This window comes from Hyaena hyaena, unplaced genomic scaffold, assembly GCF_003009895.1.
Source record: "Hyaena hyaena isolate Hyena2069 unplaced genomic scaffold, ASM300989v1 scaffold_350, whole genome shotgun sequence".
Taxonomy (NCBI): domain Eukaryota; kingdom Metazoa; phylum Chordata; class Mammalia; order Carnivora; family Hyaenidae; genus Hyaena; species Hyaena hyaena.
The window spans coordinates 885,421-903,547 of record NW_024080980.1 but is presented as its reverse complement, the minus strand read 5'-3'; the positions used below and the strand labels follow the sequence as shown (position 1 = coordinate 903,547).

At 45.3% G+C, this 18,127-nt stretch overlaps 1 protein-coding gene across 1 annotated transcript in view; it reads right to left on the bottom strand.

Moving 5' to 3' along the window:
• Positions 1 to 18,127, bottom strand: part of GPD1L (glycerol-3-phosphate dehydrogenase 1 like) — a 55,436-nt gene that overhangs the window by 26,862 nt on the left and 10,447 nt on the right. The window contains exons 2-4 of the mRNA XM_039249835.1: positions 14,587 to 14,764; positions 7,225 to 7,365; positions 5,292 to 5,430 (exon numbers count right to left, since the gene is read on the bottom strand). Coding sequence (XP_039105766.1) covers positions 5,292 to 5,430; positions 7,225 to 7,365; positions 14,587 to 14,764 — 458 coding nt within the window. The remainder of the gene's footprint in view (positions 1 to 5,291; positions 5,431 to 7,224; positions 7,366 to 14,586; positions 14,765 to 18,127) is intronic.

The following is an 18,127-nucleotide window of genomic DNA, read 5'->3' as shown; positions in this document are numbered from 1 at the left end:
CTTCCAAATTCCTTAGAGACTTATGCTCTCCCTAATCCCCTCCCAACTTGAAAGTATACAACCTGAGTTGCAGCTCTTTTGCCCCTGGGTCCTGTCCCTGAGCTTTAATAAAACCACCTATTTGCACCAAACATGTCTCAAGAATTCTTACTTGACTGTTTGCTCCTGAACTCCAACATTTCCATATCAATCTAATCGCCAAAACTGATTGCCAACTTATTATTGGCAAACAGGATTGAGCTGGAACAATTAATTGTTTAATAAAAATTTTTATTAAACAATTTAAAGTTAAAACAAGTTAAACAATTTGTTGTTAAAAGTAATGACAGAATTTCTCAGGCTACATTAAAATCACAGGTGGATAAAAGAATTAATAGTGAAATAAAACCTATATATAGACTAGTATAATTTTTTTTGTTCCTGGAAGGATATTTAGAAATTGCTAGCAGGAATTCCATTTGGGAAGAAGGAGGAAAATCACAATCTTTTTATTTTTTTAATCGATGCTATTGCTATTATGGAGGACCAGCATGTTTCCGGCCTGGCGAATGCATGTGGAAATATGATGTGTTTCCTTTGTCATATTAACCATTCCTGCAACAAGATAGATTACCCTATTCCCTTATTTCTTACCGTTCAAAATGTTGGCATAGAGAATAAGTTATATGAGAAGTTTAATGCTTCTTGTGATAACTGTGAAGGGTTGGCCATTTGGTAATTAAGGCTGCAGGATGTTTGCATGACAGATGGATCCTTGGCTATTTCAGACGGTGTCAGGCTGTATTTGATTTAAAATGACCAATCTCACTATTTTATATACATGGCTGAAATCTGTTAAACAATTTGCTAAATAAATGAGATCAGCCATCCAAGTTCACAGTATCTCCCAGTAAGGCAGTGTTAGGTAGGTAGCAGGGTCAGGACTTGTCTTCTCTGCCTGTGAGATCTTGTGGAAGTAAATCAGGAGATGGACTGGGTGACTGTACAGTCTCCTTCCCACGCTGCTAGCCTGTACTTTGCTGGGGTTCCCATGGGTCTGTATGTGAGCGCAACTAGCCCCCTTCCATGAAGAGGTGCTCCTGAGGTGGCCCCGGAGAGCAGAGGAGCCCTTGTATCTTCAGAGGAGTAATCCCGAGTCCCTGGCGAGTTGGGGACCCACTAAAAAGGACCCTGTTATTCGGTATCTAAAGAGAATGAGCTTGGAGTCACAGTCCCGACCCAAATCTTGGCTCAGCCGATAACTAACTGTGTAATCTTGGGTACGTCACTATAACTCCTTAAGATTTCCTGAATGTTCTTATTGTTTTCAACTTTTTAAATAAAAGTTTTTGTTTTAATTCCAGTTAGTTAACATGCAGTGTTATGGTAGTCTCAGGTATACAATATAATGATTTGACCCTCCCATACATCACCCAGTGCTCATCACAAATGCCCTCCTAATCCCCATCACCTACATAACCCATCATTCCACCCCCTCCCCTCTGCTAACCATCAGTTCTCTATAATTAGAGTCTGTTTCTTGATCTCTCTTTCTCTCTTATTTTTTCCTTTTGCTTGTTTTGTCTCTTAAATTCCACATGAGTGGAATCATATGGCATTTATCTTTCTCTGACATATTTTGCTTAGCATTATACTCTCCACCTCCATCCATATTGTTGCAAATGGCAAAGCTTCATTCTTTCTCATGGCTGAGTAATATTCCATTCCATTATAGATATAGATATAAAGAGATATAGCTATCTCACATTTTTGCCCACTCATCAATCAATGGACACTTGGGCTGCTTCCCTATCTTGTCTACTGTAAATAATACTCAATAAAAATATTGGTCTATGTATCCCTTTGAGTTAGCATTCTTGTATTCTTTAGGTAAATACCTAGCAGTGAGATTGCTGGATCAGAGGTAGTTCTATTTTTAACTTTCTGAGGAAGGTTTGTACTGTTTTCCACAATGGCTGCACCTGTTTGCACTCCCGCCAATGGTGCAAGAGGGTTCCCCTTTCTCCACATCCTCACCAACACCTATTGTTTCTTGTATTGTTGATTTTACTCACTGTGACAGGTGTGAGGTAGTGGCTCACTGTAGTTTTGATTTGCATTTCCCTGATGATTAGTGATGTTGAGTATCTTTTCATGTCTGTTGGCCATCTGATTGTCTTTGGAGAAATGTCTGTTCATGTCGTCTGCCCATTTTTCAACTGGATTATTTGTGTTGAGATGTCTAAGTTCTTTATATATTTTGGATACTAACCCTTTACCAGATATGTCATTTGCAAATATCTTCTTCTATTCAGTAGGTTGCCTTTTAGTTTTGTTGATTATTTCCTTCATTGTGCAGAAGCTTCTAATTTTGATGCAGTCCCAGTAGGGAGGAACAGAGAGAGAGAGACAAAGAGAGGTAGAATCCGAAGCAGCCTCCAGGTTCTGAGCTGTCAGCACATAGCCCAACATGGGGCTCAAACTCACGAACTGTGAGATCATGACCTGAGCTGAAGTCAGACACTTGACTGACTGGGCCACCCAGGCGCCCGTGTAGTTCTTTTTTAGTGGTGTCTTTATCAGGTTTTGGTATCATGGTAATGATGGCCTCATAGAATGAATTTGGAAGTTTTCCTCCCATTTCTATTTTTTGAAATAGTTTAAGAAGAATAGGTATCAACTCTTCTTTAAATATTTGGTAGAATTCACCTGAAGCCAACTGGCTCTGGACTTTGTTGGGAGGTGGGTTTTTAAAAAAAATTTTTTTTATTTATTTTGAGAGAGAGAGAAGGAGAGTGAGAGCACATGGGAGGAGGGGCAGAGAGAGGGAAGGAATCCTAAGCAGGCTCCACACTGTCAGTGTGGAGCCCGACGCAGGGCCTTATCTCATGATTATGAGATGATGACCTGGGCAGAAATCAAGAGCCAGATGCTTAACTGACTAAGCCATCCAAGGTGCCCCACAGGAATTTTTTTATTACTGACTCAATTTCTTGGCTGGTTGTTGGTCTGTTCAAGTTTTCTACTTATTTCTGTTTTAGTTTTAACAGTTTCTATGCATCTAGGAATTGACCCACTTCTTCCAGGTTGGCCAACTAGTTGGTATATAGTTTTTCATACTATTCTCTTCTAATTATTTATATTTCTGTGGTGTTGATTGTTATTTCTCCCCTTTCATTTTGTGATTTTATTTGTGTTCTTTCTCTTTTTGTCTTGATAAGTCTGGCTAGAGGTTTATCAATTTTATTGATTTTTTTCAAAGCTGTCAGCACAGAGCCCCATGTGAAGCTAGAACTCATGAACTGCAAGATCATGACCTAAGCCGAAGTTGGACACTTAACCTACTGAGCCACCCAGGTGCCCCTACAGCGTTTTTTTTATGTTTATGTTTTGAGAGACACAACATGAGTGGGGGAGGGGCAGAGAGACAGGGGGACGGAGGACCCAAAGCAGGCTCTGTCCTGCCAGCAGTGAGCCTGATGCGGGGCTCAAATTCACAAGCCACAAGATCATAACCTGAGCTGAAGTCAGATGCTCAACTAACTAAGCCACCCAGGAACCCCTTACAGTGTTTGTTTTAAATTTTTTTTAAAAGCTTACTTATTTTTGAGAGAGAGAAAGAGAGAGAGAGAGCAGGGGCAGGGCAGAGAGAGAGAAGGAAACACAGAATCCGAAGCAGGCTCCAGGCCCTGAGCCAGCTGTCAGCACATAGCCCGACGCAGGGCTTGAACCCACGAACTGTGAGATAATGACCTGAGCCAAACAAAGTCTGATGCTCAACCAACTGAGCCACCCAGGGGCCCCTACGGTATTTGCTTTAAAGTCTCTTTTGTCCAATATTAAGTATTGCTACTCCAGCTCTCTTTTGATATCTTTCTGCATGATAGATGGTGCTCCATCCCCTTACTTTCAATCTGCAGGTGGCTTTAGGTGTGCATACTGATGCAGGCAACATATAGATGGATCTTGTTTTTTTATCCATTCTGACACCCTATGTCTTTTGACTGGAGCATTTAGTCCACTTACATTCAAAGTAATTATTGATAGATATGTATTGATTGCCATTTTATTACTTGTTCTGTGGTTGTTTCTGAAGATTTTCTCTGATCCTTTCTTGTTTTTCTCTCTTTCTTGTTTTACTGATTTTGTTTAGTGATATATTTGGATTTCTTTAACTTTATTCTTTGCAAGTTTATTAGTGGTTTTTGATATATGGTTGCCATTAGGTTTGTATATAACCTCTGCATACGGCAGTCTATATTAAGTTGATGGTCATTTAAGTTTGAACCCATTCTTTGCACCTCTCCTCCCTATGTTTTAGGTGTACGTTATTATATTTTATATATATATATATATATTTTTTTTGGTGAGTTCTTTGTCTGATTAGCCCTATTTCCCACAATGTCTATGCAATTAAACAGAAGAAAGAAAAAGAAGTAACAATGTCCTAACTTGCAGACATGTAGAAGAATCTGGAGCTGTCATTTCCCAGGCATTCTATCTTACTTAAAGGAGCCTGATCTCTCAGAGCTTCCTTTTACGAAGCTGCAAGAAGAAATCACTCACACTGCTGGTACATTTGACGAGGGTGGAAATTAAGTTCTGGAGTGGCAGGTAAGCTTAAACTTGTGCAATGCATCTGCAAATATAGCACTGATACTTTTGTACGAGTCCTTTAATATGGTACGTGGGCCCTCAAGGATTCCAAAGCCCTTTTTAAAAGAAGTGAAAATCTTCATAGCCCCAGTGTTGGAGAAGAGTAGAAAGAGCTTTCTATTGTAGCAAACAGGACAGCCAAGTCCATGCCCGGGTTCTACACAGGTTACCTGACCATGGGGCAGGTAACTTACTCCCAGGTCTTTGGACTATTCCCCCCAAAACAAGGACTATTCCTCCCAATTCTTATCATTCCAATTTTTGGTATATGTGTTGTCGAATTGAGCACTGGAATCCAATGAGGATCTGGATACTGGCATTTGTGAATTTAAAAATTCTGGGTTTTCTAACGCCAGAACAGCCCCACGGTGGATGTAATCACCTGTTTGCCTGTGGAAGCAACTTTGCATTTTTGTGTTTAACCCTGATAATTCATTACTGGGTCACGGCAGGTTGGAATGGTCTGCTGGCCTTTACTTCATCCTGGAGGTTGTTGAAACATCTTATATAACCCCCCTCCTCCTCCTCTGCCGAATATCCACTGCAGGAATGCAATGGGGGCAAGCAAGAGTCCACTATAAAGAGTAACAGAAGTTGAAAACGTAGGTCTTGTAACACCGGGCGTCGGGCCCCCCCCAACCCCGCAGCAAGCTCACCGATGGTGGTCTCACAGAACTTTTCTGCTGCCACCTCACTGGCGATGTTGGCTCCCATGAGCACGCTGACGTCGATGCCCATCTTCTCCCGGATGATGTCAGAAATGAGCTTAAGCCCCTCAGGGCCCTCGTCTATGCCCTGTAAGGAAGTCAGCGAGTCAGGGGAGGACAAACCATAGAATGAAAGGGGTGTGACATGTCACTCTGTAAGTAACGTTGATTCAGGCAACAGACAGCACATGCAACATGAAAAACAGTGCTCACAGGAGTCACGTACACACCGTGTGTATAGTGTTAAGAGAATAAGATTAAAACGGAAAGAAAATGAACATGTGTAACCACCAGGAACATGACCTACACCACTGACGTCCTGTGTGCCCCTTCCCAAGTCCATCCCCCTTCTCACTACCGGTACCTCGGCCCTACCAGGGTGAGCCACTCTCCTGAAGGCTGTCCACTCTGCTCCCTTCTGTTCTTGGCCATTCTGCCACCTAAAGCTCTCCCTAAATACGTTAGCCCATTGGGCCTGCTTTTGAAAGCCTATGAGTGCAACTATACCATTCGTCTGTGTTGGGCTGTCTGGTGCTGCATTATCAGTTTAGAGATGCATCCATGTGGGTGCGTGAATCTTCTGGTTTGTTCTTATCTAGCACTATGTCATATTCCCATTATTCACTTATCCAGTCTATCGATGACTGACGTGTGACTTGTTCCAATGTGCTTTCATAAACGCTCATCCACAACCCAGTTTCTCTAGAGGTTCTTTTAATTTTTTTAATGTTTATTTATTTTTGAGAGAGAGACAGAGCATGAGCAGGGGAAGAGCAGAGAGGGGGGACACAGAATCCAAAGCAGGCTCCAAGCTTTGAGCTGTCAGTACAGAGCCCGATTTGGGACTCGGAACTCACAAACTGTGAGATCATGACCTGAGCTGAAGTCGGCCGCCCAACCTACTGAACCACGCAGGCACCCCTCTCTAAGGGTTCTTTATGGTTTTTATGATGTGGCCCCCACCCCTGGTGGTTTGGTGAAGTTTTATGGACTCATTCTCGGAATCTGATATGCGGAAAGCAAAACGCAGGAGATTACCCAGGAAGCCAATTATGTTGAAATTTAGTTATCAAAATGTTAAAAAAATACATACACACAGATTTGTGACAAGGCAATATACATGCTATTTCATTAATGCAACTAGAAAGATGATACAGCATGTTTAACAATTACCGTGATTTCACGGTAGTGATCAGCATAAATGACACCTTGAGATAGCGGAAGCCATTGTACAGTGGTAGGAAAATACCTGCAACTTCTATGGACAACGGGGCCACAGGCCCTGCTAATGCACTGTTATGGAGAGCCTGGCTTGTGGCTGGCATTTGAAACCAAAAGGAATGCCCATTTTAGTTAGAGGTTAGAATGAATAAAAACGTAATTTTTCTCCCCACATTTAAGTCAGTGAACCTCCTGAATTCTGTCTGTGGCCCTCTGGGGGGTGGTTTGGGGACATGTAGTTAAAAGCTCCCTCTTTGGGGACTATAATCAGGAGTGGAAACAAATGAGGATTAATTTCCCAGCAACACAAACCACCAGTGATCTCTACAATGCAAGCAGAGACCCACGTACTGGACAGGAAGCTTCTTTCTGACAGCGAGCCTCAACAGGAGAAGCCCGCCCTCACACCACGACCACCTCTAAAACCCGTCTTGACCGAGAGCAGCCCCCACCTAATGCTGAGCTCAGCTAGCCTCCTGGAATGTGTTATCAATTACCTTCTAGGCATCTTTAAAAAAAAAAAAAAAACACAAGAAAACACAGAACTTCCATAACCTCTCTTTCAGATCCTATTTCCAACAGACGAAAGTGAGAGGCCGTGAAACTGCCCTGTAACCAAAGTCCAGCAATGCTTCCACGCCGGGGGTCTGAGGCGCGTTACCTTGATGAGGGTGATTCCCAGTGCTTTCTTGGGCACTCTGCCAGTGATCTCGTCACAGATTCTGTGAATGAACTGGTGAGGAATGACAAACACCAGTAGATCTGCATCCTGCACGGCCTCGCTGAGGTTTGGGACGGCAACCTGCAGTGGGGATGAAGGGGAAACGGTTACGCCATCACCGAAATATGCCTAGCCATGATTTCATCCACTGACCGTTGATCAGATGCCTACTGTGTGCAGCATAAGGTGCAGACAGATGGGAAAGGCACACCTGCCTGTGCTCTACCTGCTCATTCACGACCTGAAGCTAGGAGGGCGCTATCGCTGTCTGTTGCTGTGGCTTATCAGGTGGGCAGGTGACTTACCTTCTCCATGCCTCAGTCTCCTTACCTGTGAAAGGGAGTTGTAATAATGCTTTGTGGGTTGTTCTCTATTGCTCTCCTGGTCCCCCAAGCCATTTTCTGTCCTTCTTTGTCTGCTCTATTCCTCAGGAGGCTACCTTTTTCTTGTTTTTTCTTTTCTTTTCTTTTCCTTTTCTTTTCTTCTCTCTCTCTCCCCCTCCCTCCCTCCCTTCCTTCTTTTCCTTCTTATTTCAAAGAGACAGGGTGTGAGCAAGGGAAGGGTAGAGAAGGAGAGACAGAGAATCCTAAGCAGGCTCCTCACTCAGTGCAGAGCTCTCAAACCCGGGGCTCCATCCCACAACCCTCGGATCATAACCTGAGCCGAAATCCAGAGTCAGATGCTCAACCGACTGAGCCACCCAGGTGGCCCTCCCCCCCACCCTGCTTTCTGTGGACTTTTTTCCCTGGGGGCCCTCGGTCTCGGCCTTCCACTTGGCCTCAGCCAAAGTGGGGTACTGTCAGGAGATGCAAGGTGAGAGGAGAGACAGGTCAGGGTATTTGTCAGCCTCCTGGGGCTATTCCCGCCCTGGCTCACAGGGGCACTGGCTTGGCCTCCTTCTACAGTGATACCCCCTGGCAGGTAGTCTCTCTCCCATGTCGCTAAGCTCTGGCCTGGTGAGACTGGTCTGCCCCCTTGGCCTTTCAGGGATGGTTATGACTTCCTGCTGTTGCGAAACTCTGAGCACTCCAGCAAGACCTTTTGGTTTCCTCAACTCTGACCATATGTCTATAAATAGACATATCCCCCCGCTAAACTCTCCTTGGTTGGACACTTTGAGAGCACTGTGGTGAAGAGTAAGTGATACAGATCAGGTTTGGCCCTTGGTATGTGCTCGATGCCTCTCAGCTATTATGGTGGCCGCTTCCCTTCAGCTAAATATGAAGATGGGTTTTAGAATTTAACACAGGCAGAGAAACACATATGCACACACAAACACACACACATGAGCGGAAGTAAAGGCAACCGGTGAAGACGTAGGGCCACGTGATCTCTAGCAGACTGATCACTGTTCCCCAAGGTCGGTCCTCACCTTCTTCCTCAGTACAAGAAGCCCCAGTTTGCGGCAGGGCTCACAAATGCCCAGAAAGGTTACATTCCCAGGCTCCCTTGCAGCTAGGTGCCCCGTGTGATTAGGTTCTGGCCAATGGGGTGTCAATGGAAGNCGCTAGACACACAGCGTGTGCTACGAACTGGTGTTCCATCAGCAAATGTTCACTAAGCACCTACTCCTCACCAAGCTTGGGTTCAACCACACGTCCTCCATGCCGAAGCACAGGGGGGGGGGGGGGGGGGGGGGGGGGATGTGAAGAGATGGCTGGACTATGAGGAAGAAACCAAACACTGAGATGGCAGAACAGGAGAATGACAAGAGTCCCTGACACCATTAATACATCACTGAAACGGTAAACCTCTTTCACGCAAGACAAGGAAAAGCAAACATTTACTATGCTTAGGTCACTGCTATGACACGTTTTCTGTCACATGTACCTGAACCGGACTATAACTGATATTCCCATCAAGCATTCCCAGTTCCCAAAATGAAGGACTGGAGGAAGAGTCTTCCCCGAGGAAGTGCTAGCCGCCACGGGAGCATCATTCGGGAATTCGGGATGGCTAAGCCTCCGAGTTTGGGCGTTGTGATGGAGACCGCCAACTCCTCGCCAAAATTCCTCTTGCCTTCCTCCATAATCACAGAGCTGGAAGCTGCTCACGGGGCACCTGGTGAGGGACTACCTTTCCCAGCAGCCCCTGTGGCTGCATAGGTCAAGTTCCCTTGCATCTGGAGTTTCTACCTCCTCCAAAGGAGCAATTTCTTGTTCTGTTCCTTTGCCTCCCGATGCCAATTCCCAGCTGCTCCATCCTTTACTGACAACTCTCTTTATGCCCTTATATTTGCATGTGGTTCCACTCAATCCCCTTCCAGCCTTCGTAGAACCTCTGACCCTGGGGCGCCTTGGTGGCTCAGTCAGTTAAGCGTCCGACTTCGGCTCAGGTCATAATCTCACGGTTCGTTGGTTTGAGCCCCAAGTCGGGCTCTGTGCTGACAGCTTGGAGCCTGGAGCCTGCTTCAGATTCTGTGTCTCCCTCTCTCTCCCCCTCCCCCGCTCGCACTCTGTCCTCTCTCTGTCTCTCAAAAGTGAGTAAGTGTAAAAAAAATTTTTTTTAAACTCTGACCCTTCACTCCGCCTTGTGTTACCAGCCTTACTTAGGCGAGGATTTTTACTCGGTACACTCTCATACGGTGCCTGGCAGCCTGAGTTTTAGTTAAACTCTTTCTTCTTCTCTAGACCTATGGTTCCTCCTCCTCTTCCCCTTCTATCCTCAACACACACACGCACACGCACATGCACATGTGCATGCACCTCCATTTTCGCCTCTTAAGGGCATTTCCCAACATGGTGAAATGGAAAAGACACCAGAACCAAAGAGAAAACATGGAAAAGACGTACATTTGAATCCCGTATCTGCAAATGATCAGCTGTGTGACCTTCGACTTGTGATGTATCTTCACTGACCTTCATCACCCCATATATGAAGAGGTATAAAAATCACTTTTCCTACCCAGATACTTCGCAGAGAGCCTTCAAATTAAATAACATAAATGACAGCACTTCAAAATGATATGAAACAAATGAAAGAGATTATCAAAAAATCTACCTGCTTCCCACGAATTCTTTCCTATTTCTTTACTTATTAAATTTTAGGAAGAGAGAGTAGGGGAGAAGGGCAGAGGGAGAGAGAGAGAGCAAGAGAGAATCCCAAGCAGGCTCCACACTCAGCATGGAGCCCAATGCAGGGCTTGATCCCATGATCCTGGGATCATGACCTGAGCTGAAATCAGGAGCCGGATGCTCAACCAACGGAGCCACCCAGATGCCCCAAATTCATACATTAAAGAGTCCACCCATCCTGTGTCCCTTGTTAAAAGACATTCAAGGAAGCCACCAGCTGGTCTGGATTTCCTTCTGTCTCTTACATTTCCTTCTTCCATAAATCAAACAACCTTGTTGGTGGCTGAGAATGTGACGGGTCTCTAGAACAAAGAACTGGGGACTCAGCACGCACAGACATTCTTCCACTCTCTTCGGTGGAGAGCTGAGGGCTTAGCCCTCAGGAGCAATGTGAAATACGAGCTGTATTTGTATGGTACATACGGTCCATTCACAGAACACTATTCCTCTTATACGGTATCAAAAGAGCTCTCCTAAACTAACCCAGTAACTGGAATACCCTCTTGCAGAATAAAACCTTTAGCCAAGACTTTGCCTATCTTTTACACTCAACAAAATCACACAACACCTTCAGAAATGCTGACCTACTTTGCAGGCCTTCTGTCAAAATCTTTCTGAGGGTAGCCACTGAAAGCTCCTGAAATACATTCAGAAAGACAACTCAGAACAAGAGGGCTTGTCTTTCCTAGGTAAGGAGGAAAAATAATCAAGTCGGAACCAAGGCATCATGGTTGGTCCACATAATGTTCAGACTTTCAGGGATCCTGGGCTCTTGGTCCATGATTTTATACACACACACACACACACACACATACCCCTCATATACTGTACAGTACTATATATAAAATCATTTAAGACAGAGCTGGTAAAATGTATATGGAGAAGCCTAATGGTTCTTTTGGATTCGTATCCAAAAGATTAGTTATCACTATATAGTATATGAACACCCTGGCCAGGCTCGATCCAGTTAGCTAACTGGACACCCGTAGGGGACTCGCCTACATTCTTGAAGGAGTGAGTATTTAGATTAAACACAACAGCATGTGAGTAACACACGTAGCAAAGTTATAGCCGGCACAGAGCAGAGGTTGAAAAATATTATGATTCCCTCCTGTTCTTCTAATCCATGCTTTGGTCAAGATCGTAAGTGAAACGTATACCCTTGGCTCTACATTCAGAAAAATGATTCTTAAGATACAGACGACCTTATCTGATGGGTATTACATAAATATACCACTGCTGGTAAGTGAGGCTGCTTCTCGAGAAACGCAACTGATAACTGCCTGGATTCCCCAATACTACACCTGTAAATATGAAATCATGTAGACCGGTGGTGTCCAAAAGGGTGGTTCATGAAGCCACAGCATCACCATCACCTGGGAACTTGTCAAAAAGCAAATGTACGAGGGGCGCCTGGGTGGCTCCGTCTGTTAAGCATCTGACTTTGGCTCAGGTTATTATCTCACAGATTGTAGGCTCGAGCCCTGTGCTGACAGCTCAGAGCCTGCAGCCTGCTTCGGATTCTTTGTCTCCCTCTCTCTCTGCCCCTCTCCCACTGGCACTCATTCTTTCTCTCAAAATAAATACACAAACATTCTCTTAAAATGTGAATCCTCCAACATGCTGGGGGAGTCCAGATTGGTACAACTACTTTGGAAACCAGTGGCGTGATGCAGTGAAATTATAGTTGTGTGTTCCCAGTGACCCTGTGACCCCACCCCTACGAACACCGTCCATAACAGCAAACAACTGGAAACCATCCAAATGTCCATACAGGAGAATGCATACGTTCACTTTCTTGAACCTACAAGGCTTCAGATATCAACAGAGTCCTGGGAGTAACTGATTCCTCCTTTCCTCCTCTGTCCACACACAGAGATGTGGGTTAGGGTTAGGGTGGAATCAATCAGTGTGGGGGTCGGGCTCTGAGTGGCAATGGCTGTTGACTCCTCTAGGTCAGTTCCTTCCCTTCCTCCTCCTCCCTCCTGGCTCCCATGCTCCTGGTATAGGCTTCAGCTTCACAGGACTACTTGGCAGGTTCCCCTCCCCCAACACTCCCTCAGTACTGCACCAGGAACTGCAAGAGCAGAAAACTAGAAAGTCAGGTTCAAGCACTGGGGAATGAACAGGTACATCAGGGCCTGGCACAAAGCACAGTGGAAGGAATGTACCAAGAGAGCATGTGGTTTACAGAAGGGAAGGAGCCATCGATCTGGCAAGAATGAGAAGTGAAACTCAGGAATTTCCTACTCCAGGCATGGGTCAGAGATGACCTCAGAGGCCTTCCACTGCAGTGGGAACAGCTGCCCCCTTTGTTCTTCCCCTCGGATATTTGGACAACTTAACTTCTGAGCTCAGAACCGTAGGGCTCCTTCCTCTGCCTGCCAGCAACACCAAGAATAACCGCCTGGGCCCCGCGCAGTGACACAGAGGAGAAAGTTCTCATTGTCCAAAAGACAATGGATCCAACAGGATGTGTCCACCAGGAATCAAACCCTAGCCTGTAGCCATTTGACCCTGAGCAAGCTCATTATCTTCTCTGAGCCTCAGTCTCTTCCACCATAAAATCAGAATCATCGCTCTAATAGGAAAACTAATAGTATCAACCTAAGAGGATTACCAAAAGCATTAAATGAGACAAGATATATAAACTACTTAGCACAGTGCTTGACACGGATATACCCTGTAACCAAACGCCATAACCAAACGCCAAACAATAGGGGCGCCTGGGTGGCTTGGTCGGTTAGGCATCTGACTCTTGATTTTGGCTCAGGTCAGGATCTCACGGGTTGTGAGATGGCGCCCCACATCAGGCTCTGCTCTGACAGCCCATAGCCTGCTTGGGGGAGGGTCTCTCTCTCTCTCTCTCTCTCTCCCCCCACTCTTTCTCTGCCCCTCCCCTACTCATGCTCTCTCTCTTTCTCAAAATAAATTGGAAGAAAAAAAAAGGCCAAACAACAATCTTCAGTGAGCAAGGTCTTTGCATCTCTGAACTTCCTGGCATTCATCAGTGTACAGATCTGTCCCCCTGCTGGGCTCCTGGAGGGGAGCGGTCATCATACTCCCCCTTCCTGTCTCTGGCAACTGCCGCTGTGCTTTGCGTGCTCTGTACACGTACACGCTCGCTCAAAAAGGCTGATAAATGAGTATGCACAGGGAAGAGGATTTCATTCGCAAAGTAGATGAGTTTGTCTGGTTAACCAGAGAATCAGGCGGGGTGGAGCCAGGCAGTCACAATGGTCTGGTTTTCAGACGCTTACAGAAAACCACCAAAGGGGTGAATCCGGCACAGATTTCACGCACCTCAGACTAGCAGCACAGTACACGCTTTTGTTCCTTTTGCTCATTTCTTCCTCCCCCGCTTCCTGGAAGTCACTGGAATGAGGCCAGGCAATTACCTGTATTCTTCCCTCTTGGCCTAATAAGCTTGAATTTTAAACTGTCAGTCTTAAAATTTTCTATTTTCTCCAATCTCCTCATGTAATTTAGGCCTTGACCCTGATTTTAATTACAGACCGCTGCATTAGCTGTCCTCGTGAGTAAATCAAAGTCTACGCACTTAGAAAGGGGATATCAGGACTGGGGCATCGCAAGTGGCCGACGGCAAAGGTTGTTAGTTCCAGCTTTGATGGGACCAACGTTTTGAATGCCAACAAAGTAGCCTGCTATGGGCTGAATTGTGTCCTCTCCCTCCAAAGGTCATATGTTGAATTCCTAACCCTAGCACCTCGGAATATGACTGTATTTAAAGACAGGGTTATTGCAGAAGTAATTACATTAAAATGAGATCATTAGAGTGACTAATATGTTAATATAACATGACTGGTGTCCTCGTAAGAAGGGGAGATAATGTCACCGACACACAGAAGGAAGGCCATGTGAAGCCACAGGAAGAAGGCGGCCATGTAGAAGTCAAAGAGAGCCTCAGAAGAGAAACCAAACCAGGTGACACCCTCATTTGGACTTGAACCCTCCAGAAAATAAATTTCTGTCATTGAAGTCAAATTTCCTATTGTACTTTCTTATGGCAGCCCTAGAAAACTAATAGAAAGCCCATCTTCAGAGGCAGGCACACCAAAACTGACCAAGCCAAGACACTGGTGGTAGAAACGAACAAGGGAGGGAGGGAGGCAGGTAGCTTTCCCATTTCCCTAAGCCCCACGTATGAACTCAGCCAAGCGTAACTTTCAGAACTGACCAAAAAATACTATCGATTCCAAAGTCTTACCACATTTTCTGGCAGCTTGTGTCCAGGGAGATATTTCACATTCTCATGGTCATTATTTATAATGTCTGTCAGTTTTCTCCCATTAACAGTTTCTTCAAAGACCCACATCTTGACTGTGGAGGCAAACTTCTTAAGTTTCTTGACATTATTACCAATTATTTTTGCAACAGCTGAACCCCTATTAAAGAAACAGTGAAAGAGAAAGAAATTAAACTCACTTGGGCAGAAGAGAAAAAGTATTCAATCAGAATTCAGAAGAAACCTGTTCTGATTCTGATTCAAGCGCTGGATTTATAACATTAGATGTGAGGTCATATCAGCCACAAGCCTTTTGAAGCTTAGTTATTTTCACCTGGAAGGAATACCCCCCCTCCCCCACCCCCACCTGCGCTCAGGAAAGACCCAGCATTTGGTACAAGGTCACAAACATCACCCCTTGACACTAGTAAGCATTAACTTATCTTGGAAGAGAGTATCACAGGTAGGAGAGAAACCCACCTAAAAGATGACATAAAAATAACCCCCAGAGGGTACTCCAAGCCTTCCAGGCAACCAGGCTATATTTCAAATCCATCAGGAGATTAAAATGTGTATTTGGTCCCCGCAGCAGACATCCACCCAGCCAGCCTCTCACCCCAACAGACCCCCGGTTTATCCTGCATCTCTGTTCACCAAGCACATTCTGGCAACTAATCGGTGTCCTGTAGGCTTTGCTACAGGGGAAGAGAAGCCTCTCCAACCAGTTAACACCAGTCCTCTGGACAAGGGCCACAGGTCTGGGGCCGGCGGCCGATGCCGCAGTGCTAGCCCTGGTCAGCCCAGGCACCTGCACCCATCCCACAACGCTGAGTGCACAGTGGGCCCGCTGATCAGCCAGGGCGACTGTGAATGGAGAAAGTCACTTTTCTGGTGCAGGAAGCAAGTCCTTTTTCCTCGTTCACGTCTCTGAGTGGGCGGTAAGCTTTTGAGAGCCGTTTCTCTACTGGATCACCGGCATCTAGCCCAATGCGTTACACACAGCAGGCGCACGGTAAATATTTGATAACTGGGATGAACGACTGAATGGGTGATTGATTGAATGAAGTTATTGGTGAGACCAGGGAGGAGGCAGAACAAGATCCCTGATGACCTCGCATGTAAGGTAACTGGAGTTTCCCTACTTATTTTCATCATGTCATTTTTAGCACCAGTGAACCCCAAAGAATGTACAGACATGGTCCGGTGGGCTTAGTGCTTAACAGTTGCAACATTCATTTGAATTTTCTGAACTAACTCATTTCAGCAGATGCTACAGGTTCGCCTTTGGTTGCAGATGCTTGGCTTCCTCCAAGAGGAATTTGTAAAGACGGAAGCCAGTGTGTTCCAGTAAGATCACGGGGAGGGATCTGGTGGTTCCAGCTTATTTTCCCACTGGACTTACTAGATTTGGATTCCTAGTGCCTAATAGCACCCGCCCCCCCCCATCAGTTTGCTCACTTGCCCAGAACCTCACTTGCTCCCTGTGACCTTGTGGGAGTTACTCAATGCCCAGAACACTGTGAGCCTGAGCTGTTACCTCCACTGGAGTTCACAAGCAGCTGTTTCTCAGATTAGCATTAAGGTGATAGTGATCCTGGGGAGAATCTTGGCCTCTCTTATACAAAGCGTCAGGAGAACTGGATTAACAGGTATTTAGCTAACAAACTGTCCTGCTGGCATCGAGTAAGAATGTCAAGGGTAAAGCCACAGAGCTTTGATATGTACAGCTATTGTCTTGTGAGGGAGGGCAGCACCAAAGTTTGGGACCTGCGGAGCAGAGCAGTGCTCGCCATGCTGGTGGCCCGTAGGTCCCTGATCCGACTCCGGACATACAGATTTCACTGGTCTGGGGTGTGGCTGAGGCCTCAGGGTTTCTAAAGCTCCCAGGTAATCTAATTTATGGCCAAAGCTGAGAACAACTAGCTTGGTTTATCCATTTATCTTAGGAAAGGGAAGGTGACTAGGATCAAGGGAAGAAGCAAAGGGATTTAATTCAAGGACAAATCTAGCAAGGGGAAGAAGAAAAACCCTCCAGTGTCTGTAAGATCTTGTCTTGTTCTTCCCAAGTAACTTCCACAATAAACTCTTTTGTTTTTAAGATCAGGACTTAAAACACGGTGTTTTATGGTGTTAAGCTTCTTTATAATCTAATAAAATCTCCACGTTGAACCACATATTTTGTTTGCTGTCCACCTTTTTTTAAAAACATTTATTCATTTTTGAGAGAGAGAGGGAGACAGAGCATGAGTGGGGGAGGGGCACAGAGAGGAGGAGACACAGAATCTGAAGCAGGCTCCAGGCTCTGAGCTGTCAGCCTGGATGCCCCGATGCAGGGCTTGAACTCACAGACTGCGAGATCATGTCCTGAGCTGAAGTCTGACTTAGCTTAACTCAGGCTTAACCCACTGGGCCACCCAGGTGCCCCTGCTGTCCACCATTCTTCTGTGTTGATTATAAAACCTCGACGAGTATAATCCACCTCAACATAATTAAGGCCATGTATTATGAGCCCTCAGCTGACATTACGCTGAATGTTCTTACCATCAAAAATGTGGAAGGGGGCAGAGCGAAGCTTTTTATTTTAGGAAATAAATGTTTATTGTTTGTTTTTATTTAGTATTTATTTTTTAATTTTTATTTTTATCAAAGATGTTTAGTACCTTAATTTGTGGTGGTTTCACAGGTTTATTCATATCTCCAAACCAATCAAATTGCACCAGTAAATATGTCCAGTGATTTTTGTATATCAATTATACTTCAAAAGAGCTGTTTTTTTTTTTTTAAAGAAGTATGTATAATCTACACCCTAAATTCCTTCGAGGTTCTGAATGGCACTAGCTGTGTTCATTCCATAGGTATTACCACTACTTTTTTTTTTAATGTTTATTTATTTCGAGAGAGAGAGAGAGAGAGAGAGAGAGAGAGAGAAAGCATGAGCAGGGAAGGGGCAGAGACAGAAGCCCAAGCAGGTTCTGCAGTGTCAGAACAGAGCCTGATGCAGGACTCAAACTCACAAACCGTGAGATCATGACCTGAACAGAAGTCAGATCAAGACTGAACCACCCAGAGGCCCTACCACTTCTCACCAACATGAAAGAACAGGATCAAACAGATCAAACAAAGTGCTTTGGAGGAACCTGAGTGTTTCGAAGGGACTAGAGGTTATTGCAAGTGACATACCTTGTTCTATAAAACCAAAAACACTCACAGATATCAGGACTGAGCTTAAAATACAAGCCCTGCTATAGTCCACTGGCTATAGTGGCAGTTTGTACGTGGCTTGGTCGTGGTTGGGGCGGGGGTTCCCCGGCCACCTGGCAGAGCTCTCCGTGTTTCAGTTTTCGGCCACTGCACAAGCATAGCCAGGCACAGATCTCACACTGTGGGGGTCAAGGACGCCGGCAGCCATTTCCACACCTGGCCCGGCTCATTCATCTGCTGAAGGACAGGTGGGGGGCAGTGACCCTTAAGGTCCCTTCCGGGTCTATGATCGAGTCCAGTGTTTTCCAAAGTGAGGAACGGG